This window comes from Urocampus carinirostris, chromosome 3 (genome assembly GCF_059441175.1).
Source record: "Urocampus carinirostris isolate Australia breed hairy pipefish chromosome 3, RoL_Ucar_1.0, whole genome shotgun sequence".
Classification (NCBI taxonomy): Eukaryota; Metazoa; Chordata; class Actinopteri; order Syngnathiformes; family Syngnathidae; genus Urocampus; species Urocampus carinirostris.
The window spans coordinates 52,342,676-52,370,667 of NC_142351.1; the positions used below are offsets into that span (position 1 = coordinate 52,342,676).

The window sequence follows — 27,992 nt, forward strand, 5'->3', positions numbered from 1 at the left end:
ACCGTGTGTAAAATTATATTTTTAGTTGTTGACTAAGTCTATTTAACCCAATTTGTAATGATTATCCTGGTAATAACATACAGTATTAACAGAATAGTAATAACATGATATGTTATTTTAGAAATTGCAAATAAACTGGGTACTCTGTGTGCTCATTACCTGTGTTGGGCACGTTTAGTGTTTACCGGTAGTTATACAGACACACTACTGAGTTAGTAACTGAATTAGTCTATGATAAAAGTAACTAGTTACCAGGGAAAGTAACTATTTGAGTTACTTTAAAAATATGTTGTTGTATGTCAAAGAATTTGAAATTTTCTGAGCAATATTTAAGTCAGTCGAATAGAGAAGACAAGACAGGTAGTTGTGTTATGTAATCTTGTAATATTTATTGCACCTCACCAACAACAGATATATCTTACATTTGAAGTGTAACAAAAATAAACAGTAAATAACAATCAGCAATAAACAATATAATGTTTGAACGGAGTGTATTTGTAGAGATGGGAATTTTTACTATTTTCAGAGAACCGGCTTTTTTGGCTAGGCTTACTAAAGCGAGCGGGCTCTTTCGGGTCCTAAACAGCTATTCGGTTGTTTTTGTTACTTTAATCTATACATTATTAATTATTAGGTAACAATATGACCGGAATGAGTTAGAATAGGGGAAAAATGAGGAAAAAAGGAGAAAAATGGGGGAAAAAAGAAAGAAAATACAATAACAAAAGGAAAAAGAGCATTATAAGAAAAATATATATATGTATATATTTTTTTTAAAGATAAAATCCCAAACTATTTTAATCTTTTTTTTGTGCTCAAATTTAAAGTCAACAACACAGAATACACCCGAAAATGGATGTTGACCATTTACAAGAGAAAAAAGACGTCTCAATGAGAACCAGCTTTTGATTGGTGGGGAGCCGGCTCCCTTTGTCCACTTCCAAGAGCCATTTGCGAACGGCACGGGTGAGTTGCTACCACATCCACCAAGAGAGCACTGGTGGTCGAACCAGTCTTCATTCGCCTTTTCTTTCCGCGCTTGGTAAATACTGTATTCTTAAGCGCTATCTAACTATACGGTCGTCGCTATTCTAAATGGTGACATGATGCGGCAAGTTGTGACATAAACAACTCGGGGCAGAGCAAGAAACCACTTTTTTAAAAGTAAAACATCGCTTTAGATCGTCAGTAACGGTTACGGCAGAAATAATATTTAGTTAGATTACCCCGTTACTGAAAAAATAACTGCGTTACTTAACGACGTTATTCTTAATGGTGTTATTCCCAATACCGTTGTCAGTAGCTCTCGGCTTCAAAAAGGTTGAAAGTTGGTCCAAAGTGATAGACTTCAACATTCTGTATTTTGAAATCAAGTGAGAAACAAAACAAAAAAAAACCTCACCCTTGCAAGATTTTTTCCCAGATGATCCAAATAATCCCGAGATAATCCTTCTTGAATGTGAAACAGGAAGAAAAGCAAAATCCAGGTGATGCTCCCAAGTGACATTTCGGCGATCGCAGCACTTTCGAGTCAGTAGATGTCCGCGCGTGTGACTTCAATTCACATTTTAACTTCCAACTGCAATGTGCACGCGCAATGCCAGCCTGCTTTCCTTTTTGCGTGAGAGGGACTCCCACTCCCACTCTTACCCTGCTCCCTCCCTCACGTCCACGAAAGAAAAACAGAAAACAGGCCAAATATAGGCGAGCCCTCAGTAAAGGCCAGTGAGCAAAATTATGACCAGGAATTGGGGGAGGAAGTCCAAGTTGGGCAGAGAACAGCTTTTTAAACTCCGTGGAAATTCCACGCTCTACTGCTACTCGCGTTTTCAAGTAGAATGAGGGATTACCAACCTGCATGCTATACGAGAGGGGGGGAAATCTCAGGCCTCGATGTTGTGGGGCACCCATTACACTGGAGCCCTTTCACTGGTGCAAAAGCACACACACGGGCTTTACCAGAGGCGAAAAATAATGCCAGGACAGAAAAAACTTCTCAAATAGAATACCAAGCACTGCATGATCCTTGTTGGGTACATTACTGTAAAACAGGACGTAAAGATACAAGTTATTTCACTTTAAATGTAATTCAGAAACCTCCCAAAATACTGTCACCAAAAAGGTAGCACGTTACTCCGAAAGTGACTCACAAATGACCATATATGCTCGAATAGAAGCCAACCCCATAAGGGTGCTTTATAATTTTCACGTAATAAAAGAAATAGTCAAGTCAAGTCAATTCACATTTATCTGTATAGCCCTTAATCACAAGATGTCTCAAAGGACTGCACAGGATTACAATTACACCATTGCCTGTTGCCTGTTCTTAAACCAACATGCGGGCAAGGAAAAACTCAAAACCTCAGCGTGAGGAAAAAAGAAACCTTGAGAATGTCATGATTTGCCCATTGCCCTCATCTGTGCTTGCTCGTTTCGCTCCAGCTGCTGCTTGTTTCCTGATTAGTTCCACTCCTATTTGAACTCAGCACTCTCATTCACTCCTTGTCAGTCCGTCAGCAAACCTTTTTTAACTCTGGCTCCCGTCTGTCCCGTTCTATTCAGTATCCTACTCGTCTGCCCCTGGTTTCCCGATCGTCTCCGGCTACCTGACTTGATTCCTTCCTCCGACCACGCTCCGATCTCCCGTTCTGGCTGCCCGACTTGTTTATGTCTACCGACCAAGCTCCCATCTCCCGTCCCGGCTGCTCAACTCGTTTCCGTCCTCCGATCACGCTCCGATCTTGTGGGCTTCCTACTTCTCTTGCCCAGCGATCACCGAATCGCTGGCGTTTGTTTTCCCGCGCCTGACTTCTCCGCTTCATCAATAAAGCTTGGTGTGAGACGTTACGCGTTTGGGTCTAGTGTCTGTTCTGGTTCTGACAGAGAAGGGGGCCTCACAAGTGGTAATCCCCCCCCTCCAGGATGACCAGCGTGGAATAGATTTAGCATTGGGTTACAGTACACAAACATAGTAAACATCAATAAAAGAGAACACCAGTTAACATGTTGAAATTTGTCCAGAAAGTGCATGGCAGCAACGACGCCTCAAGCCTGTAACATAGTCCAGGTCCAGACGCTGACTTAGAAGTGGGTCTTCAGTCGAGATTTAAAATAGAAGATAATGTGTACACCAACCTGTGGAAACAGTGAACCCTTCATATTTCTTGGCTTGTGTAATCTTGAGAGTTTGGAAACAAACACCTAGCCGAGGTACACCATATCCATTTTTCTCTTGGCTTCATACCACTTGAAAATCTCCATCTCTATCTATGGGTAATGTCCGAGATTTTTTTTTTAATAGGAATGGTATATTGCAAGAAAAATTTAAGAAAAAGACCAAAAGTCAGCACACATTTATCGTAAATTCGGTGCTGACATTTGCCCCATTGATTTCCCCTGGTTTGTTGTTACTGTATAAGCCACGAACAGCTCTCCATGCACTGCCTACCATTTGCTACTGGAGACACACAACCAAATATGCAGATATAAACTGACTCCTTGATTTAAGTATTTGTGTGTTTACGGTAGGGAGAATATCTGATAGAGAAATTCAGCGTTCTCCTACTTTGTGCTTGGGATGGCGTTACGATAAGTATTGAATTGTATTTTATAGCCACACATAAACATGTCCAGTCTTGGTTGCTGACAGATTGAAGGTTTTTTATGACAATATGCGTGGTGCAGAATCAATTGGCTGTTGGAGAAGACAACAATAGCCACATTTAATGAGTAACGCAGTTACGCTCCACAACACAGCTGCGCCACATGTCATAATGACAGTTGAGTTACCAGCTTTCATTAATAGCGCCTACAATCCTCATTACCGTGAAAATTAATTGTCTTGCAGGAACACGTTCCTTTGTAACATGTTAGCCCCAACACTGTGCATTAGTGATAATCACAACAGTACATACTGTAATCAGTGTTTTAGTTGAAAGTATGACATAAGATTTTTTATAATCCACAAAATAGCCCACTTTTATAACTTTTATATGACTACATCACACACATTTCCTTTTCCATGGATTGCCTTTTTCAGAGAAGAATTATCTAGTTACATCATATACTGCCCATAGTCCCTTGTCTGCAAAGAGTCCGCAGTTGATATCTAGATAAAATTATGAATGAGATTGAATCTGGTTAGATCATCCCAAATGAAGCACTGTTGCATTGCATTAAATTATTTGTGGTTCACTAAATTCTTAAGGAAGACGATTTGCATGTTTGGGATTTCTTTCTCATTACCTAAATGTTCATTAAAAAGTAATTTGTGTTGTAAAATTAATTTCATGGCAAACAGTCATTTAACAATCATATCAAATTGCTATTAATTTCGTGCCCCTTTTCCCCCAGAGTACGTCATTCTTCTGAGCAACAGACTTTGCTTAATAAAGCAACAATGGAGCTGCAGGGTGACGGCTGCCCACGCCCATCCAATGCGGTGCAAGTCATGCCAAAAAAGTGGCAGGAAGTGTGCCCCCTGCCAGATGCTGTTTGGCCTTCAATGGCCAAATGTGGAAATTGTTATCCACTCCTTTCCCCGGGTGCCAAGGAGCCGGTGGTGATGCTGGGACAATCGTGGCTTGACTTGGGAATCCCGCCTGTCTTTGCCGTTTCTGCACTCAAATATGATCCGGAGCTGTCAGCAGTGCTTCTTCAGGGTTCCTATTGATGTCCACGTTCTGAAATACATCAACGAGCACCAGTCATAAAAAAGTTATCAAAAACAAGGCAAAAAGAAATCTACAGGTTGTCTCAAACACAACTTGGCAAACGTGCCCGCCCTTTTCATGAACATGCTGTAAAGATTGTTGTCCTTACTGTGGGCTTGTCCCTGTGTGTGTTGACTGCTTCAACATTAAGGTAGAAGGATTCAACTTGGCAGCCTTCCAGGGAAAAGTGCGTCAAACTGGTGCACATACAGTCAAGAAGAAAATGGCCAGAACTTACCATACGCGATAGGCGTGAGCTTGAGCACGGTATGCAGGGGACATTTCAGATACGGCAGCTGGTCTTTAAATCGAGCAGACGCACAGCCGTTAGAACGAGGACGCAACGATCGTAGGATTATAGGGGTACCTGCGGCCTTGTCCAGGAAGTAGGCCAGAAGACAGCGCATAACTGCTTGGTGGCAGATGACGAGAACGTTTTCCTGACGTTCGAGCTCCATAATCACAGGCTCTAAGCGATGGACCAGGTCTTCATAGGACTGCCACATACAGAACCTGCCATCACCTCTCTGCTTTTGTTTAAACCGAAGTCAACTAAACTGGGCTGTGACCCAGGACCTGGAATAGATCCTGACCAGAAGAAATGGTTGGTCAAAAATTCTAATCCAAAATTGATCCTCAAAAAATTGAGGACAGAAGAGGAAGGAACTTGTTCTCTTGAAAAATTGGCAAGAACGATCTTCAGGACACAAAAGACACAAGGACTTACAGGAGTTGAAATCTCAGAGTTAAAAAAAAAAATAGAGAATTAACAAAATCAAAACACAGTTGCAAGTTTAACTTTTTACATGTGACTGGAAATACAGCCAACGAACTGTACAAAATGGTCAACGACATTACTGCTTACGTTGGTGGGGGATGTTGCACCATTCTTCAGTCAAAAAGATTTCGGTCACAGGTTTCTCTTGTGGAAAAAGACTGGAGTCTGTGGAGTGGGACACTCACCTCACCCTTTGGGTAGCGGTAACGAAACTTGTCCTGGTCCCTCAGTGCAAACTCTTCAGGGAATTTTTCCTGAATCTCCTCATAGGTCAACTCCTCACAGACGCCCTTGCACGACAAAGAAAAAAAGACATAATTTAACAAAAAAAAACAGGAGAAAAAAACTTTTTTGAACAAGTTCTTGGACTTGCATTGTAAAAATAAAATAGCAAGATCTGAATTGACTATAAAGCTTAAATAACTGTGTAATTATTGGTGACAAGCGGCTGAAACAGAGCCAATATTTGACAGGGTTTCCATTTCTCAGGTTGCGATTTTGAGATTGCGTGGCTTTGAAGTCTTATTCATTGCATCATTGCAGGTCGAAAATCGAAGAACCTCTTAGCCTACGTGAGCATATGACATGAGAGTCTTGGCATTGTTAACTTACCGCGTCAATTTCGTTGAGAGCTTTCCACTGCTCGTACGAGACCCCCAGATCTTGTGCGGTCTGGATAGTTCTCTTCATGTGGCTCGTCCACACCTTCAGCTTGTGTATTTTCTGACTCTGGATAAAAGTCTTCAATGCAGAAGCATACTATAGGAAAGGAATGTGGATATTTTGATTTATAATCAAGTACCATTTCATCTTAAACGCAATTTATCTCACGCTGCTCATCTGTGTAGATACACAAGTCAAGTGACCAAAACTGACACAGGCAAAACTTAGTCAGTTCCAGTTTCCCTGGAATAAAAGGAGCCTCCGTCATAGGCCAGTTTCAGAAACAGCAGAAGAATGGAGAGTCATTCAACAGCATTGAGGATAATAGCGCAATCGGCATAACAACAGCTGTTGCGACAATCAGAGAATGCCTCATACAATGTAATAATAACAGTTTAAGGCTTCATATTTATGTGTCCCTTGAGAAACAAACACAATGTTTAGAACACCCGCTGAATCTGTCTCAGAAAACAAGGCATAAGGAAGGTTTTAAACAATAGCTTCAGTTTCTTGTAGCTTTGTTGAACAGCATGTAGCGTCCAGAAAGCATGCAGGCCAGTCTTTGTACCTTAGCCTGTCTTGGATTTCGTCATAACTGGGAGATAGTTTGCAATCACAGAAGATTTCATTATCAAGATAAAATATTTGATTCGAACACTCACTTGGTGACCTCTTGCCGACAAAGATGAATCCCCACCAATGCGACCTAAGAGATTGAGTTCGCTTTCCCCGTGGCGGCTCAAATAGATGGACCTCGGTGTCACATGGATGTTCATAAGGTAGTAGACGATTCTGCTCTGGATATGGTCCAGGACCAGATTGACCAAGTACCGCTTCCCTACTTCAAATATTTTGATGTAGGAGAGCTTCCTGTTGGAGCAAAGCAGAATTAAAAGACATGTTGAGTCCCACTGGCCGCCACACTCTCGCACTGAACGGGCACCTGTCCTTCAGATCTTCGATTGGCGCATAGCTAGATTTGTAACACTCAATGCGCTGCTCAAAGTCTTTCAAGGCCTCCTCCATGCTGCGGTCTACGTAATCTGGACTCCCAAATTTGACTTGCTGCAAATAATGAGTGATTAAAGCGTTAATGGAGGAGACAAACGCTGCTCTGAGCAACTTGTGCCATAGATCATAAAATGTGCTACAACCAGTTCCGTTTCTCAAAGAAGCAGAAATGCTTTGTTGTTTGCCTAAGGTTTCCAAGACTTGACTGCATAAAAATGCAGCTCAGGCACAATCTACGCTTAGAGTTGAGACACATCTCACTCTCACCTTGACATTTTCAGCAATTATTTCTGGGTCGTCGCAGATCGACTCCACAAAGAAAACCTGGGCAAAAATGCACAGGCGTGCACACAGATTGTAACAGAGCGTGGCAGATCCTTTTTGCCGTAGACTGGGGCTTGCTTGCTTGCCTTGTAGCCTCGCTCCTTGGCAAAGGCCAGGATGACGGTCCTTCGCTCTCTTGTCGTGTTGGTGGCATCAAAAACCTGCACAGAATCAGACGCACACATGTTGTTGTGCTTACTGCTTTCAAATAGCTTTCCTTACCTACAGTAAGGTACCTACATACATCTAATCGAAACAAGAGGAAATTGACATGACTTCAAAGATTACTAGAGTTGTCTAACACAATGGTGAATCTTTGCTACGTAAGGATTAGCATGAGGCGTGTAAAATTATAGTGTTTGGCCTCAAGGTGTCACTGTAGGAAGTAAAATTCCACTGTTTGGCCTTGAAAAGGTGCTGCAGACAGCAGTGAATTAGAACCAGTTCATAAATTGGAATTGAGAATCTTTGCTCACCGCTTTAAACATATGAGAGGACCCTGAGAACCGGGGCAAGGCTCTCTCCCTCTTCTTGTGTCCGTCTCAGACTCATGTGCAGATAACCCTCTAATGTTGTATAAGTATGGATTCTTTAATATTAAGGCTATTTAGGATTATCTGTGTGCTGGCTCAGAAAAATGCTTTTCAGTACTGCATTGGTGTGAACAGAAGTGTGAGGCTGTATTTTTATCCCATTATATGACTCTGCTTTAGTACTTTTCTGTAGAATTCAAATCAAATTTCAAATATGAATAACTAAGAGGACACTTGAGTTTCATGCAAGAGTCAAAGAACACTAAACTGTGCAAGCTTTTCGAAGTTAAAATTAAAGGTTTCTTCAAGACTTTTGCTGTGGCATGTATTTTGTGCAGTGTGTTAAGAGGTTTGATCCATTTTCTTGTGTGTTTGAATGAAGGAAATTGTATGTGAGAGCACAGTTTCTAAGTGAATGTAATCGTTTGAGGTTTTAAAATGGGAATGGTACAGTAGTGTGTGTCTGCGTATCAGAAGTGAGAAAGTTACTCATTAGCAAAAGAGAAAATGTGCCCGGTCTCATTAAAGGCATTGCGTAGTATGGACAGTCCTGACCGCTACTTGTCCTTCCTCTTTGGTGAGGTAGGTGGCAACGTCTTTGAGAGCAGCGTCTGCACATGCCCTGCAAGAAAAAAATCGCCTGTGAAACCTCTGTCACAGCATCGCGATATCGCTTTAAACTCCTCACTTGCGGATTTTCATAGCCTCTTCGTTGTCCGGTTTGAAAAATTCAAAGTTGTCGTACGTCTTGACGGCCTGTCGGCGATACTGGCCCAGGTTGAAGCCTGCGAAGAGGGAAAGAAGAGCGGTCATGTCAGCTGGCGTCGCTTATCGGCCTTGGAACCAACTTTTTGTGGCTACGCCAATCCAGTTTAGGTAGCGAGTGAGCTTCTTGGAGATGTAAGTCTTGCCCCTGGCCGGCAGGCCCACCATAACGATGAGGGTGGGAGAGTTGCACAGCTGTGGCACCGACGCTAGAAAAGCAAAGGTACAATTGGTTGGTGGCGTAGCGCCATAATTTTGGGATAGACTCTCCTCTGACCTGTCGCAAAGTCCACAATGGACACAGACTTTTATGTTTTCTATCTATCTATCTATCTATCTATCTATCTATCTATCTATCTATCTATCTATCTATCTATCTATCTATCTATCTATCTATCTATCTATCTATCTATCTATCTATCTATCTATCTATCTATCTATCTATCTATCTATCTATCTATCTATCTATCTATCTATCTATTTATCTATCTATCTATCTATCTATCTATCTATCTATCTATCTATCTATCTATCTATCTATCTATCTATCTATCTATCTATCTATCTATCTATCTATCTATCTATCTAACGATTTGCGTTATAATTTTCAATTTAACGCGTCAAAAAATATTAACATAACAATTACAATTCCTCCCTGTTCACGCCCCCGAGTGTCAAGGCTGGCAACTCCAACAAACGAAGAGCAGTCACTTTTGTTTACCAAGGCTAATGCGGCATAGCATGCTAGTGATGGGAAAGAAAAAGGAAACACGTTTAGGCGGACCGTTACGCTTAAAAACATTGCCCGATAGGAATCTCGACAAGGCGAAAGTGATATGTATGCGTTGCAAAGCTGAATTAAATTACCATCGGAGCACTTCTTCGCTGATGTATCACTCGTAAGCTAAGCACCCCCAGACAGCGGACCTCGTCAAACAACTTTGGATTTGTTGCAAGAGATGGGTGTGCTACAATGTTTACATAAGGAACTTGAATATTTCATTTATGGAAGATTTGTCTTTGACACCACAAACTTTATGCGCTTTTCCTTGACTTGCTATGCATTTTTTGTTAAAATATATACGACGGCCATCCATTGTCTTCTGCTTATCCAGGGTCAGGTCGCGGGGGCAGCAACCTTAAAAGGGAAGCCCAGATGTCCCTTTCCCCAGCCACCTCCTCGAGTTCATCTGACGGGATCCCGATGCGTTCCCAGGCCAGCCTAGAGACACAGTCTCTCCAGCGTGTCCTGGGTCGCCCCTGGGACCTCCTGCTGGTGGTACATGTCCTGAACACTTCCCGAGGGAGGCGTCCAGGAGGCATCCTTATCAGATGCCCGAGCCACCTCAACTGGCTCCTCTCAATGTGGAGGAACAGTGGCTCCACACAGAGTCCCTCCCGGATGACAGAGCTTCTCACCCTATCTCTAACGGAGTACCCAGACACCCTGCGGAGGAAACTCATTTCAGCCACACTAGTATCGAGGATCGTGTTCCATTGGTCATAATCCATAGTTCATGACCGTCGGTCAGGGTAGGAACATAGATCGACCGGTAGATCGAGAGCTCCCTCTTCACCACGATGGACCGGTACAGAATCCAAATGACGGCAGACGCTGCACCGACCCATCTGTCGATTTCCTGTTCCATCCTACCCTCATTCGTGAACAAGACCTCAAGATACTTGAAATCCTACACTTGGTGCAAGATCTCATCCCCAACCCGGAAGGAGCATGCCACCCTTTTATGTCACCCTTTTCCGGCTGAGTACCATGGTCTCGGACTTAGAGGTGCCGATCCTCATCCCGGCCGCTTCACACTCGGCTGTGAATCGCTCCAGCGAGAGCTGAAGATACGACAGCTTGACAGCAAATTTACAGTTCAACAGTGTTGACATAAAGTACTTGAAAATCTTTGTTATGAAAGTTATCTTTGACATAACAGTCTGCATGCACTCTTACTGTACTTTGTATAGCCCTGTACCATTTGGCATAATAAATGTAATCTTATTTTTGTATGCATATTCTTTTCATATTTGCTGCCATTTATTTCAAAACTGAGACTAATGAATTAGTTAATTTATTTTAATCGATTCCCAATATATATATACACACATATATATATATATATATATACATATATATATATATATATATATATATATATTGAACATAACTGTTTGTTTTCATTGTCTGTTTGCCTGTCTATCCACCCTTATATGACCAACATCTTTTACAGGCAGTCAATTTAGTTACCCTCGATGAGAAAAATTCCCCTCCAAAACAACTAACTTAAAACTTTTATATCCACATTTAATGATTTCACCCTCAATCTGGACCCACTCTTTGGGTTTTCCATTCTCATTGGTTAATAAGATAAATGCTACCCAAAAATGTTTTTTCCCCTCAACGCATGTAATGCTCTATTGGTGCACAATCATTCTAATTATTCATTTATTCAATTTCTAAGGTGACCAAAATTGTCCATCTTATCTGAAAAACCACACAAAGGCCTGAAAAATAGTTTCCCCTATTTTTAGTTTGAGCATTTCCTAGCAAATAAATGGGTAGCTGTTTTGCATTAACAAAAAAAATGAACAGCACACAACGAGTGCTAGTTGCTTTGCTAACTTGATTTGCCAAGGAACACTTATGGTCCAACTCTATGGAAAGCTCAAGTCAAAAGAGACGCTTCTTGCCCGTAGAGATGAAATGCATGCAAGGGGCCAGCACTCGGTCCAATTGGGTTAGCTTAAATGCAGAAGCTGATGAGAACATTTTCCACGTGCACATATCAAGTTTGGGAGCAGCAGCTGTTTGGGGCCCTCACTGCCTTCGTGGTTTGCAAGAAAAAGAAAGCATTAATCTCTTACTGGTATTTTGTAATTGATCTATTCTTACACATTTCTCAAATCAATACCTAAAAATTGCAAGCTGCGCAATACACATATTTAAATGGAATGTGTGCATGCGTTCTTATAGCGTACTGTTTTTTTTTCAGCACTACGTATTTTTTAAAAATTTTGGAGTGCATAACCAGCATGCATTTGACAGAGAGTAAACCTACCTGGAGCCTACTTCAAAGGGGGGTTGGTACTTGCTACAAGCTATTGCTAATGACAATGAGTTCTTAGCAGATATGCTAAATGTAATTCACCCTGGTCGTCCTGAAAGGGGAATTACCCCTTTTGAGGTCCCTTCACAAGGTTTCTCTTTTTCCTCACGCTGAGGTTTTGAGTTGTTCCTTGCCGGCATGTTGGTTTAAGATCAGGTATCTGTGTAATTGTAATCCTGTGCAGTCCTTTGAGACATTTTTGTGATTAAGGGTTATATAAATAAATATGACTTGACTTGACTTGATTTGATGGGAGATATGCAGGTGCAAACAAACTCAACTTACATTTTGTTGGCAATTGTACCGCAATGTTTACCTTTTTCCAGTCCACGTTGCCATCTAAAATAGTCAAGTCAAGTCACATTTATTCGTATAGCCCTTAATCACAAAATAGCTTAAAGGACTCTTCATGTTTACAATTACACCATCACCTGATCTTAAACCAACATATGGGCAAGGGAAAACTCAAAACCCTGGCATGAGGAAAAAAGAATCCTTGAGAAGGGGCCTCAAAAGTGGTATTTCCCCTTCCAGGATGACTAGGTTGCAATTAATTTAGCTTTGGGTAACAATACACAAACATGGCAAACAACAATAAAAGAGAACAATAGATAACATGTTGAAATTTGTCCAGGAAGTGCATGACAGCAACGATCCCTCAAGCCTGTAACATAGTCCAAAAAGTCCATAACAGCAACGACGCAGCTTCCCATCTCTGCCTTTTGGTCGACGCAGACGTTGATAGTGTTCAGAATGTCCAAATATAAACAAAAATTTTAAAAACACAAGAGGGTAGTTATGGGAAACTTTTCTGAGGTCTTAAGAGAAATAATTGAAATCATGCGTGTAAATTAACATAACGAGAGCCAACAAGAAGGACTGTGAACCGGAATGAGATGAGAATTTGAGAAACAAGTGTCCCCATTTGCCGACTCCTTAAAAACATTTCAAACGCTTGGCTGCAAGAAGGATTTACAGTTTCCAAGGAAAGCCCTAAATGAAGAATCAATTGCTTCCATAATTTCTCATCTGAAAACGGATGTATCAGTCTACCAAGTCGTTTTCTGCTATCTTAATTTGGTTTGTGTTTTTTGATGTATTTTCTTTGTTACTATGGGAACATGTACCAAAACTACATGATCAGCGCACAAAGGAAGAAACTGCTTTTGTGAGCACTAAGAGTGATGGCGTTGCGCTTGGCACAGACCGAGAGAAGAGATAAACAGAATGTGTTGCACAGGACCGTAGCAAAAGGTTGTGGAGTGAATATCGTGTCCGGCCTTATCTCCTTTCTTGGTTGTTACAGCTCAGCTGATAGATGGAGCCCGAGCAACAAGTCTATGTGAGTCTGACTCTCCAACTGATGAAGTGGAGTTGTTGCCGCACTTTGCACCTGCAGAAAGCCGACCTGTGGATCTTGACTAAATGGCGCAATCGCCAAACTGTTAAATGATCTCCAACATTCTTCAGTTTTTTGTTTTGTTTTTTTTGCTGGTTACTCACATGAAACTGAGTAAGTTAGGTTTGTCATAAATATAGTCAGACTGAGCTTTTATCAACACCCCATTCTAGAAGCAATGCTCCTGCTTGTTGTTATGCAACGGACAAACGATTAAAGACAACTTGGGCCTACCAGTGTGTCAAAAAAGGAGCATTTTATTTACACCATATTGTGCTCCCAACATTGTGATTGAGCTGTCCTCTTTCTGAATTGCTTTGTTTTGGGGAACAGATTTTTAGCAACAGGTCAAACATTGTTCTTGCACATTTTCGGTCTTCAGCTGTTTTTGACCAGGACAAGAAAGTTTGTTCATATTAGCCCAATTTGAAATGACTTGCACTGGCAACCTCTCCGTTTAAGTTGGGACTTTAAAGGAGCTGTATAGAATTTGAGACTTTCGTACTCGTTGCCGCCATCTCATGGCTTAAAGTCATGATTGCAGCTTTATCTGGTTCTTGATGCACGTGCAAGTATGTGCATTTCTTAGAGCTCTTAAATGAACTCTTTTTTTTTTTTTCTTGGAGTTTAGGTTGTCATTTGGACTTCACTGGAAGAGGGCTTTTTTTTTAAACTTTCACTATTTTCATGCTACACTGACAGAAACACAAACTGCAGGGACGAGCATGACGTCACTCTCCAGCACTTTGCCAACCCCCTTTCCTCGAATCTAATCTGTTTCGCCTTGAACAGCTCTGATAAATCTAAAACGAAAGCAGATAGAAGCACCGGGAAAAACAAGCATAAGGGCTCTTCGAACAAAGTAAGGCATTGTAAACACATACTTAAAGGAGAAAATATTAAACTTTCAACTTTTCAAGGACACCTCAAATGATGCAACCAACCTTTAAGGTTCTGCTGCTAACGTGCAATAGCTTGCATGGACTCGATCTCTCCTGTCTTTTCGATCTGATTGTGTCCGATGGTCCAGCTCGGAGCCTACCCTTGGTAAATGCTGGGTTAAGGCACAGGATGGCAACCCAAAATGTTGAAAAAGCCATGTTGGCAAAAAACAAACAACATATATTTGGAGCTGCAAAAAAATAAGATTTATGTAAGCCTCATAAGGAATGCAACACAATGTGAAAATTTAAACAGTTGTTTATTGGGCCTCTGTGTGTGGCTTCTTAGGTTTTGTGTCAAGGCACCCGCAAAAAAAGTAAATGCCAGCAAAATCGATAAACATCTGCTTTCGTGTGGTCTGCTGTCGTGGGGTTTCTAACGCCCTTTGGCGGCCAAATTGGGTACTACCGGACCATTTTGCTTGTACTATTTACATAATTGTATAGATCTAAATCAATGGCGACAAGGCTGCTGAGTGGTTAGCTCGTCAGCCCTGCAGTTCAGCGGTCCAAAGTTCAAATTCAAAAACCAGCCTTTCTGTGCAGAATTAGAAGTTTCTCCTGCTGTCTGTGGGCACTTCGGTTTCCTCCCACATATAAAAGACATGCATGGCAAGTCAACTTGAGAGTCCAGATTGTACGAATGAGCATGTGAATGGTTGTATCTATGTGTTTGTGTGTCCTGCAACTGCCTGGCAACCAGTTCAGAGTGTCACCTGGCCACAGCTCAGGGATACCTGGGATGCGCTCCAGCACCCCCGCGACCTTAATGTTGTGCAGGAAATAGATAGATGGATATATCTAAACATGTATATTATTTATATATATATATATATATATATATTTATATATATTCATTTTCTCTATTCATTGGAAAAAGTTTAAGTGTTTGTGTCATGTTTGTCCTCGTGTGTCATATGTGGCTTTTTTCATGAGTACACATAGCTTAGAGATAAAATAAAAATAGAGCAATTATTCAATATAGTATTACTTGCGGAGCCGATTGTCACACGTGTGAAGCTGAGACAATACTGACAAAGGGTTCAGTCCAGTATATTTAGGACATGATTTCGTGTCACACCAACAAACAGCTAAATAATCCTATATGGAAGCTAATTAAACAATCTATGTTCATTGTTGAGACAGAACACATTTTAAATACGGAAAAGCTCTAGCAAAGCACCAAGAGCAATTTATTTGGGTGAGCTGTAGGTACAGGTGTAGCTATATACAGGGCACACGCACACCTTTTCTTCCTAGCCCGTCTGCACTGAAGGTAAATATGTTGGTAGCCTTGTTTCCCGTATTTTGTGAGATTTTTGCAATAGAACTTTGTTCACATCTTGTTTTGAAACCATTATTTAGGACAAAAATTACAGTTAAAATGAGCCTCAACACACTTAAGTAACTGCGTAAGGGAGAGGAATAAAAAGTGTATTTATTTTGATATGGGACACAGGCTAAAGTATTATTGTTGTTTTATGAATTTTAGCAAATCGTCAAACAGTGAAATAAGATCTACTGAAGAATTTGCTTTTTTCCAGGTTCTTCAGTTTTGTTGAATTTTTTCTTAAAATATATGACGTGGCTCTATCTCTCCGGGAAAATTAAAAATATTCGAGGTTTTATGGCTATTTGGGTCAAAAGAGTTCCCGACTCCTGTCCCACAGAAACCATATCATTATCCATTATCCAAACATTTTACAAAAGCGCCAGGGAGACACTAGGGAGTGCCAGAGAGACACCTGCCGATCCTGAGCCGCTTGTTGCTAACCCCGGATCTAAGAGCTTTAAGAATAAATGTGACTTGACTTGACTGGCAGAAGACGAGGGCAGATAGACAAAGACCACAGGGTTGACCCAAAGGCCAGATCCAGGTCCCGACTTGCAAAAACTTCATTACTTCACCCCATCAGAAACGGTAGAACGAAAGTTTAACATCACTTTCTCACCTGTGCTGCTGTCGCAACGTCTGCGTCTCACCGCAAGTTCCAGCTGGGGAGGCTCCATCGTGTGCAGACATCAGCTGAGCTCATGGAGCAGAAGTGACCTCCTTTTCAAAGACATCTAACCCCTCGTGCCCAAGTTATTTGACAACCAGCGTCGTTGCCCCCACCCATTGACATACGATAGTGGCCCACGGCTGATGCCCTTTAACATTTGCCATGATTGGAGTTCATAACACACAAACAAGCAAAGGGCGTGTCAGAGTGAGTGCAAAGGTTACGTAGAAAAAGAGAAGTGTTCTTACATGCATGTAGACAAATAATACTTTTTTGGGATTGTCAGTTGGCCAGCCATTGATTGGTTTTGTCATTGTCAGAAACCGTGCCATAGATTTGGTAATATGCTGCAGCAGTTTGATGGGGGTTTTCAGCTAGACGTGCATGACAATCCTTAAGCAATGCCAATATGAGGAATCAAAACAGATAATGGAATGGAAGTGAAAACTGTTGGTAAGTCCTTTCTTGACGTATGTGTGTGAATCGGTGGTATTAAAAAATGGAATCTGAGGAAATCACTCCAGAATCAATTAGTATTAGAATTCTTTAATTTCATTGATAACAACACAGTGAACATTTTTACAACGTCATTTGACATGGCACTCCAGGATAAACATGTAATAAAGACATAAAAGAGAAAAATAAGATTACACGTAGATCTGGATAATCCGGCAAACAAATTTACATAGTAGTGCTTTATAGACTGGCCTAATTTGTAAGTATATCAGATCAATAGTGGAATGAATAATGGATTGTAACAATTGTGCAATGAAAATGAGTGCAATAACATTTAGCAGCAACATAAGTAAAAGATAAGTCGATAAATCAGTTAGCTTGACTCAGTGTCAACAAGCGAGCTTATGAATATGGGGGAGTTGTTGTTGAATATCATAGCAATACAAACACTTTTTTGGGGGGCGGTAGCTGACTGGTTTCTATCGTATTGATGGGATATGACCGTGGTCAGATAAAACCCTGGGACCCTCTGAAAAAACGAGTCGTGTGAATGTGTAAAATAACCTTTGACACAAAAATACCCACAATTTATATGTCAAATACAAAATAATAAAAAAAAGTTGCAACAGAATGTAACTATAACCTGGTGGGTAATGTATCTGGGTGTGAAGAAGAATCAGAGCTTGTGCCCGAATCGGGTATCCTGACAGTACTCAGTCTCTCTACATTTGGGCCAACTGAGACGTGAGAACTGTAGTCAAGCCAAAAGCCTTAGCCATCTGACAGGCAGCAAGTACACTGCTTGAGAAAGGGATCCAAATTATATTCCTTTCTGAAACTCAGTGAGCTGTTAAGGTGATGAAATGCAGTGTATTTTGCCGTAAAGAAAATCTGGGAGAGATGTTTTTTTTATTACATAGATAGCATTATAATCAAAGAGTCCATGGAAATAAGAAGGTAGATAAACTTGCAAAACCAGGACCTAATTTCCCTACTTTGGGCTGGTAAACCTCCACTGAGCTTTAATAATATAAGACACTGCACAGGGAATGGAGGGCAGGGATTTGAGCAAACAAGCAGGGGATTGGAGCAGTTATATATTGACTTAACCTTGGGACACAAGCTCATCCTGAACGGTTGTGTGTCAGCGGCAGAAACTAGAGTCCGCTGTCTTGGGGGTGCTGACAGGACCTGAGGTGAGAATTTTCTTGCTTCATTGAAAAAATGTCAAATGCCAAATCTATGATCATTGAAATTTAATGTTATTTAAGTGACAATCAGTAGAAAAAAAAAAAACAGACTGACCTATATACAGCAGACGTCAGTTGTTCGGGCATCGTTGTTTGACTTTCATTGTTAACATTCAGCAACCTACATTAGATAATATAGAAAATTGGGACATTTCATTGATTGAATTGATCATACATTCCTCTGTGTGCAGTAAAGTGTGGGTAGCCCGCACAGTTTTTGATAAAGCTGTGCGCTGATATTCACACACACACACGCACTCACACACACACACACACACACACACACACACACGCACACACACACACACACACGCACAAACACAGAAACGAACACACACACACACACACACACACAAATCATTAGACAATATATCATATCACTAGACTCACGAGTGATAAGTCAAATTCTGATTGGAGGGCCCCTAGGAGTAAACTGACACAAACTTCCTGCCCGAAGGGTAGCTGTGGTTAGGTACCTACATCCAGCAACTAAAAGCATGAGTAAATGAATATTGTATGCACTATAAAGAAGTTGCTGTCGCAGGTTCGATTCCTGGCTCCTCCAGATTAAGCAGGTAAGAAACATAACCCCTAATTCCCCCGATATGCAGATAGGCGCCTTTCGGTGTGTGAGTGCGTGTGAAATGTTAAGTGTGAAATACATTGTAGAGCACTCGTCTTGGGACCGATAGGTCGCAGGTTCGATTCTTGGCTCCTCAGAGTGAAATGTGGAAGTGTCCTTTGGCAAGACACTTAACACCAATACTCTCAATAAGCAGGTAGGCGCCTAGCATGCTGACTCTGCTATCTGTGTGTGGGTGAATGGGTGAGTGTGAAGTACATTGTACAGCACTTTTGGGGGGTCTTCAGTGACTGGTTAAAAGCACTATAGAAATGCAGTCGATTTACCGTTTATAGCTAACACATCATTATTACTGTCCTGATCGTACCCTGCAGATTGCAAGGTGAGTCTGGCACAGCTCAGCCTTTTGTTACATTATGACATTTGAGATTTACACCAGCTCCCGAGAGAAGGTGGAAAAATTCCTGTTAAATGTTCCACTTGTGGGCCGACCAACTAAAGCAGGACCAAGTGATCTGTCCTCCAAAGTTACTTAGATTTAGATGGTTCTTAGCTTTTTTATTTGATAGAAGTAATGCTACACCCCTTTTTCTGATACTGTTCATATGCCATGCACCAATGAACATCTCAGTCAAACACTACTGTATGTTAGATGCAAAGCACAACATGTCAGGTTGTAGTTGCTGCAAATACAAATTTAGGCATGGCAAGTATTTCTTTGTGTAAGTAATTGTAGGGAAAATAGCCTAAAAACCATAAAACTAATAAGTGAGGAAACTAAACATCATCATAACTGAACGTGTGGTTCTCTCTTCCTCCTTTGGTCATGGCACCTTATTTAAGGCAGGCACTCCTGCTACTGATTTCTACAATTTGTTGGAGTGGAAAAATATTGGTATATCTCGCTGATGGAAGCCACCGGCTAAACATGAAAATTTTAGTAGAGGCGCTCCACTCTAAAGGCCACGAAATTACAGTGCTGCGAACCTCCACCAGCTGGTACGTATCTGAGAAGTCGCCCCACTACACCACATCACAATTGAGCAGGAGCAGTCCCAGAATATTGAGAGCCAGAACTACATGACCTCCTTCTTGGAAAGGTCCATCAAAATAATCCGCCACGAAGGCTCTCTTTGGGCTTTTGTGGAGTTTTACAAGAACAATCAATGACCTGAAAGAAAGTGGGTATGATCTTTGTTCGACAGCTTTTCCAGCTTTTTCAGGTGGGGTGGTACTAGCACACTTTCTGGGCCTCCCCGTGGTCTTCAATGTGTGCTGGATTTTCAATGGAGACGCACACTTTGCCATTGCACCATCTCCTCTTTCCTACGTTCAACTGTTCTCCCACTACTCAGACAAAATGGACTTCTCGCAAAGAATTCACAATTATATCTACCATAGCATGCTGCTTTACATGTACCACTATGTACCCAATCCAACTTATCAGGCTGTGTGTGATCAATATTTGGCGCTGAAGTCAGCATTATGTCCCTCATGCAGAAGGCCGATATCTGGCTGATGAGGGTGGACTTTTCTTTTGAGCACCCTGGTCCAGCCATGCCGAATGTGGTTTACATTGGAGGACTCCAGGGGAAACCAGCAAAGCCGCTGCCAGCAGATTTGGAGGACATTATGCAGAGTTCTGGAGAGCACGGAGTGGTGGTTATGACATTAGGAACTTTGCTGGGTGACCTCGGCCCAGACATATTGACAATCCTCGCCTCTGCTTTCGCCAACCTCCCTCAGAAGGTCGTTTGGAGACATATTGGAAAGAGACCTTCGACTTTGGGGAAGAACACCGATTGGTGGACTGGTTGCCTCAGAATGACAAACTGGGCCATCCCAAGACCAGAGTATTTGTAACTCACGGGGGTACTAACGGCATCTATGAAGCCATATACCACGGTGTTCCAATTCTGGGGATTCCACTCATCTTTGAACAGCATGACAACATGGTGCAGATGGAGGCTTGTGGAGGCGCAGAGATTGTGAATGTGGCAACACTTGACGTGGCGTCTTTCACTGCTTCTTTAAAGAACATTCTTGATCCCCAGAAGCCTTACAAGCAGAATATGATCAAACTGTCTGAACTTCATTGCGACAAACCCATGAAACCCATCGACACTGAAGTCTTCTGGATAGAGTACGTCATGAGGCACAGAGGTGCAGCACATCTGTGAACTGAGTCCTATAAGTTGCCATGGTATGCCTATCACTGTCTAGATGTTATGGCTTTTCTTACGCTACTCTGTCATTGCAACCCTGTGGTTTATCTGTAAATGCTTTTGTAAGTGGCTGATTGATGAGGGTCACAAATTTTCAAAATAAATCAGAGAGAGATTAGGTTCACAGTCTCCTGTAAAGTAGTTATACAGGAATGGTTTAAAATTCCACCTTTTCATTTTAACTTTTTTGTGTTTTAATTCCTTAATAAGAGTAAAAAATACATATTTCATCTTTACTATTCAAGCAATAATCCAGTAGATTTGAAATTGGATGACAAATGCAAATGAAAAAAAAAAACACAATTTACTTCTTTAAAACTATGAACTCTTGATTCTTCTACTTAAAAAACACTTAATAACTTTGGTGGTTATGGCAGCACCCTATGTGACCTAATCTACCAAAAATATTCACAGTGAGCCAAATATCACAATCGGGGTTTTGGTATAAATGGAAAGTATAAGAAATGACCTTTAAAAATATATCATAGTCAAAAACTTTATAATGACATATTTTGAAGATGTGGCCATTTGAAGTATGGCCTTCCATCCATCAACTTTTTTCTGATAAAAAAAATGAGAAAATCACGTTAAAAATGTTCTTGGCTTTTTTTCGGTGTGATGTCATTCTAATGTTCGTACAGTTAAAGGAATAGTCTAATTTTAAAGTTCAGTTTCAACAAAGGCATTTGTATACATGTAGAAAACGAAATAGATTGGATGAAAGACATTTTTAGCATATATTCATATAAATACACATGAATAAACTTCTGAATTCTGAAATATTGAACTTTAATAGCTGTTTTTGTTACTTTCCCCCTTTATGTATTTATGAAACCTAGGGGAAGTGTTTTCGAATGTCATATCTTTCAAAATAGTTGATATTTTTTTCTCAGTTATTGACCTGTAGCGAAAATAGAACATAAACAAAATATTCATCATTGTTTTTGATTACTATTCCATTGAGGGAACGATAAAATGACTTCCCAATGGAAAGAGTGTCACATGCGTTAAAGAGATCTGCATGTTTCCATGTGATTTAAAATTGCACTACACCATATCATCTGCTACTTTTCATTATGAGTTTACTTTAACTTTCAATGGGTTAGGGATTGTCAAAGGTTGCCATGTGTGGCATACAGAGACAAAAACATATTTCCCTACATATGTTTATTTTTATTTGAACTAGCTGAGAATGCATTGTCTGCCCAGCAGCTGATATCTTTGAGATGCAAGCATGGATCCAAATGTATATCAGTCATAGCAAAACGTTGCTTGGACTTGATGATGTTCCTTTGGGAAAAAGCCTAATCTAATACGTAAGTGGAGCCAAATGAATGCACTTTGAATATAGAATTGTGAAAACAGTCCACCTCTAATGTTGTATAAAAAGTTTTTGTCTTTTGTTCATGAATATACGTATGGATATATATGTATGATATATATGTAAGTAAAGTCATTGTCCAACATAATTTACACTCTGATAAGATCTGATTTTCTATGGCTATCACATTGTAAAACTGATTTAAGTGTGTCAAAAGTCCATTCATGTTCAAGAATTGCTAACTAGATTAGAAATTGGAGCTAGGTCTTTAGTTCGTTAACAAGAAAATACCTGTTCTAGACAATTTTAGAAGAAACCAGACTCACTCATTATTGAGTATCCTGACTAACTTTTGAGTATCACAAAAATAGGAGGGACAAACAGTTTATCTATAAGAAAAGTCACTACAGATTAGCAAAAAAAATTAAAAAAAACAAAACAAAACACTGACAAACCAAATGTTGGATCACATCACTGCAAACGAATCGGTGTAAACCTACGGGGGAAAGGATTTTTTTGTCTTCAGATGGGGTTTTATGACAATGATTTCCAGATGTTGTTTTCATGAAAAGGGAAACTGTGAAATAAAACCAGAAGGAGGGATTTAAAGAAACCCAGATGAGATTGGAGCAGTTACATATTGACTTGCACTTGGAGGACAACCGAGCACAAGCAATACAAGACAACGGCAGACGCGAGCAGGCATCTTTTCCCTCGCACTGGCTTACAAGACCCTAGGTGAGCAACTGTTCTACTGCCAAAATATCTGGTAAAAACATTCAACATTAGAGTGTTTTATGGGAATCTTTTGTTTTTTTAATTGGCTTACATGATGTAGAGTTTAGGTAATTAACAAGGATGCTTGTTTTCGGAAGAATGACCAGGGTTGGGTAGGGTTACTTTAACTTGATTACTTTCAATTACTTTTGGTTTACTCCAGTACCAAATATGCTAATAAAAGACAAAAGAAACTAAATATGAATAAGATGATGACTCACAACATGTGGTAAGCTTTCTCTCCTGGCTTTAATCTCTTTGATCTCGGACAAAACTAACATAAAATGCGACAGAAACAAAATGAAAATAAATCCAAACAGCTTGCCAACATCATTTTTGCCATTCCATGTATTCCGTTACTCCCCAAGCCTGCACAAAATTTAGTCATTTTATTCATATTTAGTTTATTTTGTCTTTTATTAGCATATTTGGTATTGGAGTAATCCAAAAGTAATTGAAAGTAATCCAGTTAAAGTAACCCTACCCGAAAATGACTGATGTATGTGTAAAAATACTGCTCTGATAAAAAATTTTGAAATAAATAAAAACAACAAACCAATAGCCTTATAAGGTTTTATCATGAATTGATTTGAATTTAGGCTCATTCACCACATACGTATGTAAAAAGGAGGATACAGCATGTGCTCACATCTGTGTCTTTGACTAGAAGCCTGCTGGATCCAAATAAACATCTTGAACATATTCATCATTTAGTTTTTCATAACTTTTTGAGCTAAAAAAAATTATTTGTTCCAGGCAAAACAATATCTCTGAATTGTGCAGGAAAATATTTGGTTTCGGATGACATAGAAATGCTTTTAAGCAAATCAGAGGCTCTGAGTCTTGCCAGTCACTCGCATCCACTAGCAGATGTCAGCAAAAAACTTAAGAGAGAGTTCAGGGTTGAAAGTCCAACAGTTGAGATCAAAACCTTAAACAGAATATTTTCCTTGGAACTCTTCCTAACCTGAATTTGAAAGATATTTCACTACCTATTATATCCCACAGCAGGTGTGTAGCACAGCCGGGGATGAAGTGTGGTGTGCAAGTTGCGTTTAATGAGCTTAATACCAGTAAAGCCCAAAGTAGAAAAAGGTGAAAAACTGTGTTAATCTTTGTAAGAAGATAAACTCAATCAGTTTCTGCCCAAATGGCCTCTGAGCTGAACAAACAGTTCCAAACCCTTTGTGGGAACAATAATAGATGTGTCTGCCGTGCATGATGGAGAGCTGCTATGTCTTTGATCAATACCACAAAAACTGAAGTGTTTGCGAGCGTTTAAGAAAGTGTCTCAAGAGGAATCACTGCAATTTATAAATGTCCACTGAAGAGGGACAAAAAGAAAGAACTCAAAGATGAAGCAACCATTATTTTTACCAAACATATGTGTGTGCTTCCTCTTTAGCTATGGCATCATATCCCAGGCTGGCACTCCTGCTGCTGTGTTCCGCCACATGTTGGGGCGGGAAAATCCTGGTCTATCCCATTGATGGAAGCCACTGGCTCAACATGAAAATTCTGGTCGAGGCGCTTCATTTTCAAGGACATCAAATCACTGTGTTGCGAACTTCAACCAGTTGGTACGTATCAGAGAAGTCGCCCCACTACAGCTCTATCACAATCACCTTAGAGCAGTCCCAGCACATCGAGAGCCAGAATTATATGACATCTTTCATGCAGAGGTCCATCGACATCATCCGCCACAGAGGCTCGCCCTGGAGTTTTTGGGAGTTTTACAGGAACATTTTCAGCTTGATTTCGGAGAACCAGATAGTTGTGGCCAACATGGTGACCAGCCTGTTTGAAAATCATACTCTAATTGAGGACCTTAAAAAAAGTGGGTATGATCTTTTTTTGACTGACCCAGCTTTTCCAGGTGGGGTTCTGTTAGCTCACTACCTTGACCTCCCCATGGTTTTTAACGTGCGTTGGATTTTCAACGGAGACGCGCACTTTGCCATTGCGCCGTCTCCTCTTTCCTACGTTCCTCAATTGTTCTCCCATTTCTCAGACAAAATGGACTTCTCCCAAAGATTTCACAACGTAATCTATCACAGTATTCTTATTTACATGTACCACTTTGTTTCCAATCCACCTTACCAAGTTGTGTGCGATCGCTATTTCGGCAGTGACGTCAGTGTAATGTCTCTCATGCAGAAGGCCGATATCTGGCTCATGAGGGTGGACTTTACTTTGGAGTTTCCTCGTCCCACAATGCCCAATGTGGTCTACATTGGAGGATTTCAGGGCAAACCAGTCAAGCCACTGCCAGCAGATTTGGAGGACTTTATGCAGAGTTCTGGAGAGCATGGAGTGGTGGTTATGACTTTAGGAACTATGCTGGGTGACCTCGGCCCTGACATATCGGAGATCATCGCCTCTGCTTTTGCCAGTCTCCCTCAGAAGGTTGTTTGGAGACATATTGGAAAAAGGCCTTCAACTCTGGGGAACAACACCCGATTGGTGGACTGGTTGCCTCAGAATGATATACTTGGCCATCCCAAGACCAGAGTCTTTATAACTCACGGGGGTACTAACGGCATCTACGAAGCCATATACCACGCCATTCCGATTCTGGGAATTCCACTCATCTTTGACCAGCATGACAACATGGTGCGGATGAAATCCAGTGGAGGTGCTGAGAGTGTGGACGTGGCAACACTCGACGTCGTGTCTTTCACTGCTTCTTTGAAGAACATTCTTGATCCCCAGAAGCCTTACAAGCAGAACATGATCAAACTTTCTGAACTTCATCGCGACAAACCCATGAAACCCATCGACACCGCTGTCTTCTGGATAGAGTACGTCATGAGGCACAGAGGTGCAGCACATTTGCGAACCGAGTCTTATAAATTGCCATGGTATGCCTATCACTGTCTAGATGTTATGGCTGTCCTTGCGATCCTCTGCTTTCTAGTCATTGCAGCCATGTGGTTTTCCTGTGGTTGTATTTATAGGACCTTGGTGAGGAGCACGCATTTCACTTTTAAATTAAAGAGAGAATAGAATCACAAGCTAACCTCTTTTTTAAGCACTCCCACGGAGACTTCTGACCAAGAAATACAGACACATTCAATTCGATATGGCACATACCTGGATGTCTCTGGAATATATTGCATTGGCACTTTTTGGAACACCAATATTTTTTTCCATATGTTGTGCAGATGGAGTGCTTCTGATTCGGTCTAGCCTAGCAGATAAGTGAGGCTGCCTATCAATTTTTAGAAAATAAATCAGGATTTAGCTGTCACAAGACAAGGACGTAGACAATGTGAAAGCTAGTAGTCTCTCTACCCTAGTAGAGTGGGTTACGTGACGTTAAAACAGGTTTAGAAATGTAGAGTGGGGATCAAGCAAGGACATAGTTTTTGCATGGATGACGGAGACGTTTTCCCTACAAATATTGAGGAATCATTGTTTTGTCCCCACCAATATTATGTGATTACTTTAAAAAATGCCTCCACCAATGCCAAGACCAAACACTCACCCTTGGGTTTAAGATTATTCAAATTAGGTGAGAAGACAATGACTAAAAAAAAATTACATGTGGGATTTCTAATTAGGATTTTATTTCCAATCCTATTTAGAAATCTATTTTTGGCCTGTCTGTCTAAGACTGGTGGCAAGAAATAGATAACTAGAAAAATGTCTGACGGAAAATGAGTCATTGTCCTTTTTAAATGGTCTGAAGAAGCAAATGTATAAATTTAATACATGCTCAATTCTGCACATTTTGCATGTGGAAGGATAGAGAAAATATGTGATTGACTCATGTACCTAAGAACGGCATGACTTGAATATGTTTTCCTTACTTCTCTCATTCCTGAAGTTTGTTGTCATGCTGACTCATTCTGATATGATGTTTAAAGAACATCTGATATGGTATCAAATTTACATTTCTGCAGAGATGTCATAAATATGCTTAATTGAAGCACACTAAAGAAACATCACTTTGACAAAATAAAAGGTAGTCTGTGTAAAGCTTATATAGCACTGTATATTAATTTTCCCCCTAGAAAACTCAAAATATAGCCAATAGTAGCTACACCCCTGAAACCCTAACGTAAAAGTTCTTGAAGTTCAATATTTTGTGTGGCCAATATGAATTTGCAAAACAACCTTAATCCACCTGGCCATGGATTTCACCAGAGTCTCAAAAATTAGCACTGAAAAGCTCTTCCACGACAACATCACTGAGAACATTCACGATTTTGTGCTTCTCCACCTTCCGATTGAGGATGCCCCAAGAATGTTCTATTGAATTTAGACCTGGAGACATGCTTGGCCAGTCGAGCTCCTTTATCCTTAGACCCTTTAGAAAAGCCTTGGTCATCTTAGAAGTGTATTTGGGTTCAATAAAAAATTGCTATCTTTGTCTCATCAGACCAGAGGATATCTTTCCAGTAAGCCATGACCTTTGTTTACGTACTTCTATTCATTGTGTCCAAACGATGTTACTTTAGTGATGTTCTATTACACATTATAATCAAATCTCTGCAGAAATGTGGGGTGTACTCATTTTTGTGACATACCGTATTAAACATCATTAACGAATCCATAAAAATGAAAACCTACCCTTGGAAATCTTTAAAGGAGCTGAACCGAATTTGTAACGTTTTGACTTGCTGCTGCCATATCCTGGCCCAGCTCGTTCATGATGCATGTGAATTTCTTAAACACGCTCAAATAAACTTTTTTTTGTTCATTCCTCTTTGGGATTTGGTTGGCGTTTGGACTCTACTTGAAGCAAGCATCAGGGTTCTTTAGAATACTTTTTTTAAGGACACCTGAAACAACACACCCTGCCTTTTGACATACTGTATATATAAAATGGTCATTGATTGGCTGGATTCAAACTTCCGCCCTTTGTCAATGTCTGCCCTGAGATAGCAAGTTTTTCTCTTAAGACACCTTCTAAATGTATTTGTGTAGCAATGGATGAGGAATTTTGCATAAAATGCTAAAAAGCGTCTTTGCGGACAACTGATTTTATAACATTTGCTGACTCCACGTTTGCCGAGTGGAACTTCCCAAAAGTGACGCCATTGCAGCAACGTACCCTGAGACACAATCATGACGAGGCTATTTGAAGGCAATCCAACATTCAGGTAGCAGCAATGCTCATTAGCTGCACTCAA

At 40.6% G+C, this 27,992-nt stretch overlaps 2 protein-coding genes and 2 pseudogenes across 4 annotated transcripts in view; 2 read left to right on the forward strand and 2 right to left on the reverse strand.

Moving 5' to 3' along the window:
* Positions 1-2,765, reverse strand: part of itih6 (inter-alpha-trypsin inhibitor heavy chain family member 6) — a 25,513-nt gene extending 22,748 nt beyond the window's left edge. Inside the window, exon 1 of the mRNA XM_088332372.1 lies at positions 1,403-2,765. Within this exon, the coding sequence (XP_088188498.1) occupies positions 1,403-1,507 (105 nt within the window). The 5' untranslated portion in view covers positions 1,508-2,765. The remainder of the gene's footprint in view (positions 1-1,402) is intronic.
* On the reverse strand, positions 2,758-16,249 carry LOC148370056 (6-phosphofructo-2-kinase/fructose-2,6-bisphosphatase-like). The gene is made up of 14 exons (XM_088332374.1): positions 16,192-16,249; positions 8,870-8,995; positions 8,710-8,806; positions 8,577-8,643; positions 7,575-7,649; positions 7,432-7,488; positions 7,097-7,218; positions 6,816-7,023; positions 6,103-6,249; positions 5,676-5,780; positions 5,080-5,209; positions 4,951-5,013; positions 4,822-4,886; positions 2,758-4,682 (listed from the first exon to the last, which is right to left on the reverse strand). The coding sequence occupies exons 1-14, from the start codon at positions 16,247-16,249 to the stop codon at positions 4,623-4,625; spliced, it is 1,380 nt and encodes a 459-aa protein (XP_088188500.1). The 3' UTR covers positions 2,758-4,622.
* A 1,594-nt stretch (positions 16,250-17,843) lies between these two features.
* On the forward strand, positions 17,844-27,565 carry LOC148370057 (UDP-glucuronosyltransferase 2A2 pseudogene; annotated as a pseudogene). Of its 2 annotated transcripts, none has more exons than XR_015850080.1 (2): positions 17,844-17,894; positions 24,260-27,565. The product of XR_015850080.1 is annotated as a UDP-glucuronosyltransferase 2A2 pseudogene, transcript variant X2 (transcript). The 2 variants fall into 2 exon arrangements; XR_015850079.1 differs by lacking the exon at positions 17,844-17,894 and adding an exon at positions 22,704-22,815.
* LOC148370058 (UDP-glucuronosyltransferase 2A2 pseudogene) lies at positions 19,358-20,846 on the forward strand (annotated as a pseudogene).
* Positions 27,566-27,992: the final 427 nt, after the last annotated feature.

Coding starts and splice junctions, on each gene's coding strand:
- LOC148370056 (XM_088332374.1), bottom strand. CDS start 16,249: ATGGAGCCTCCCCAGCTGGAACTTGCGGTGAGACGCAGACGTTGCGAC. Junction 6,250..6,815: donor TGTCGGCAAGAGGTCACCAA/GTGAGTGTTCGA, acceptor CCTTTCCTATAG/TATGCTTCTGCATTGAAGAC. Junction 5,781..6,102: donor CTCTCAACGAAATTGACGCG/GTAAGTTAACAA, acceptor TTGTCGTGCAAG/GGCGTCTGTGAGGAGTTGAC.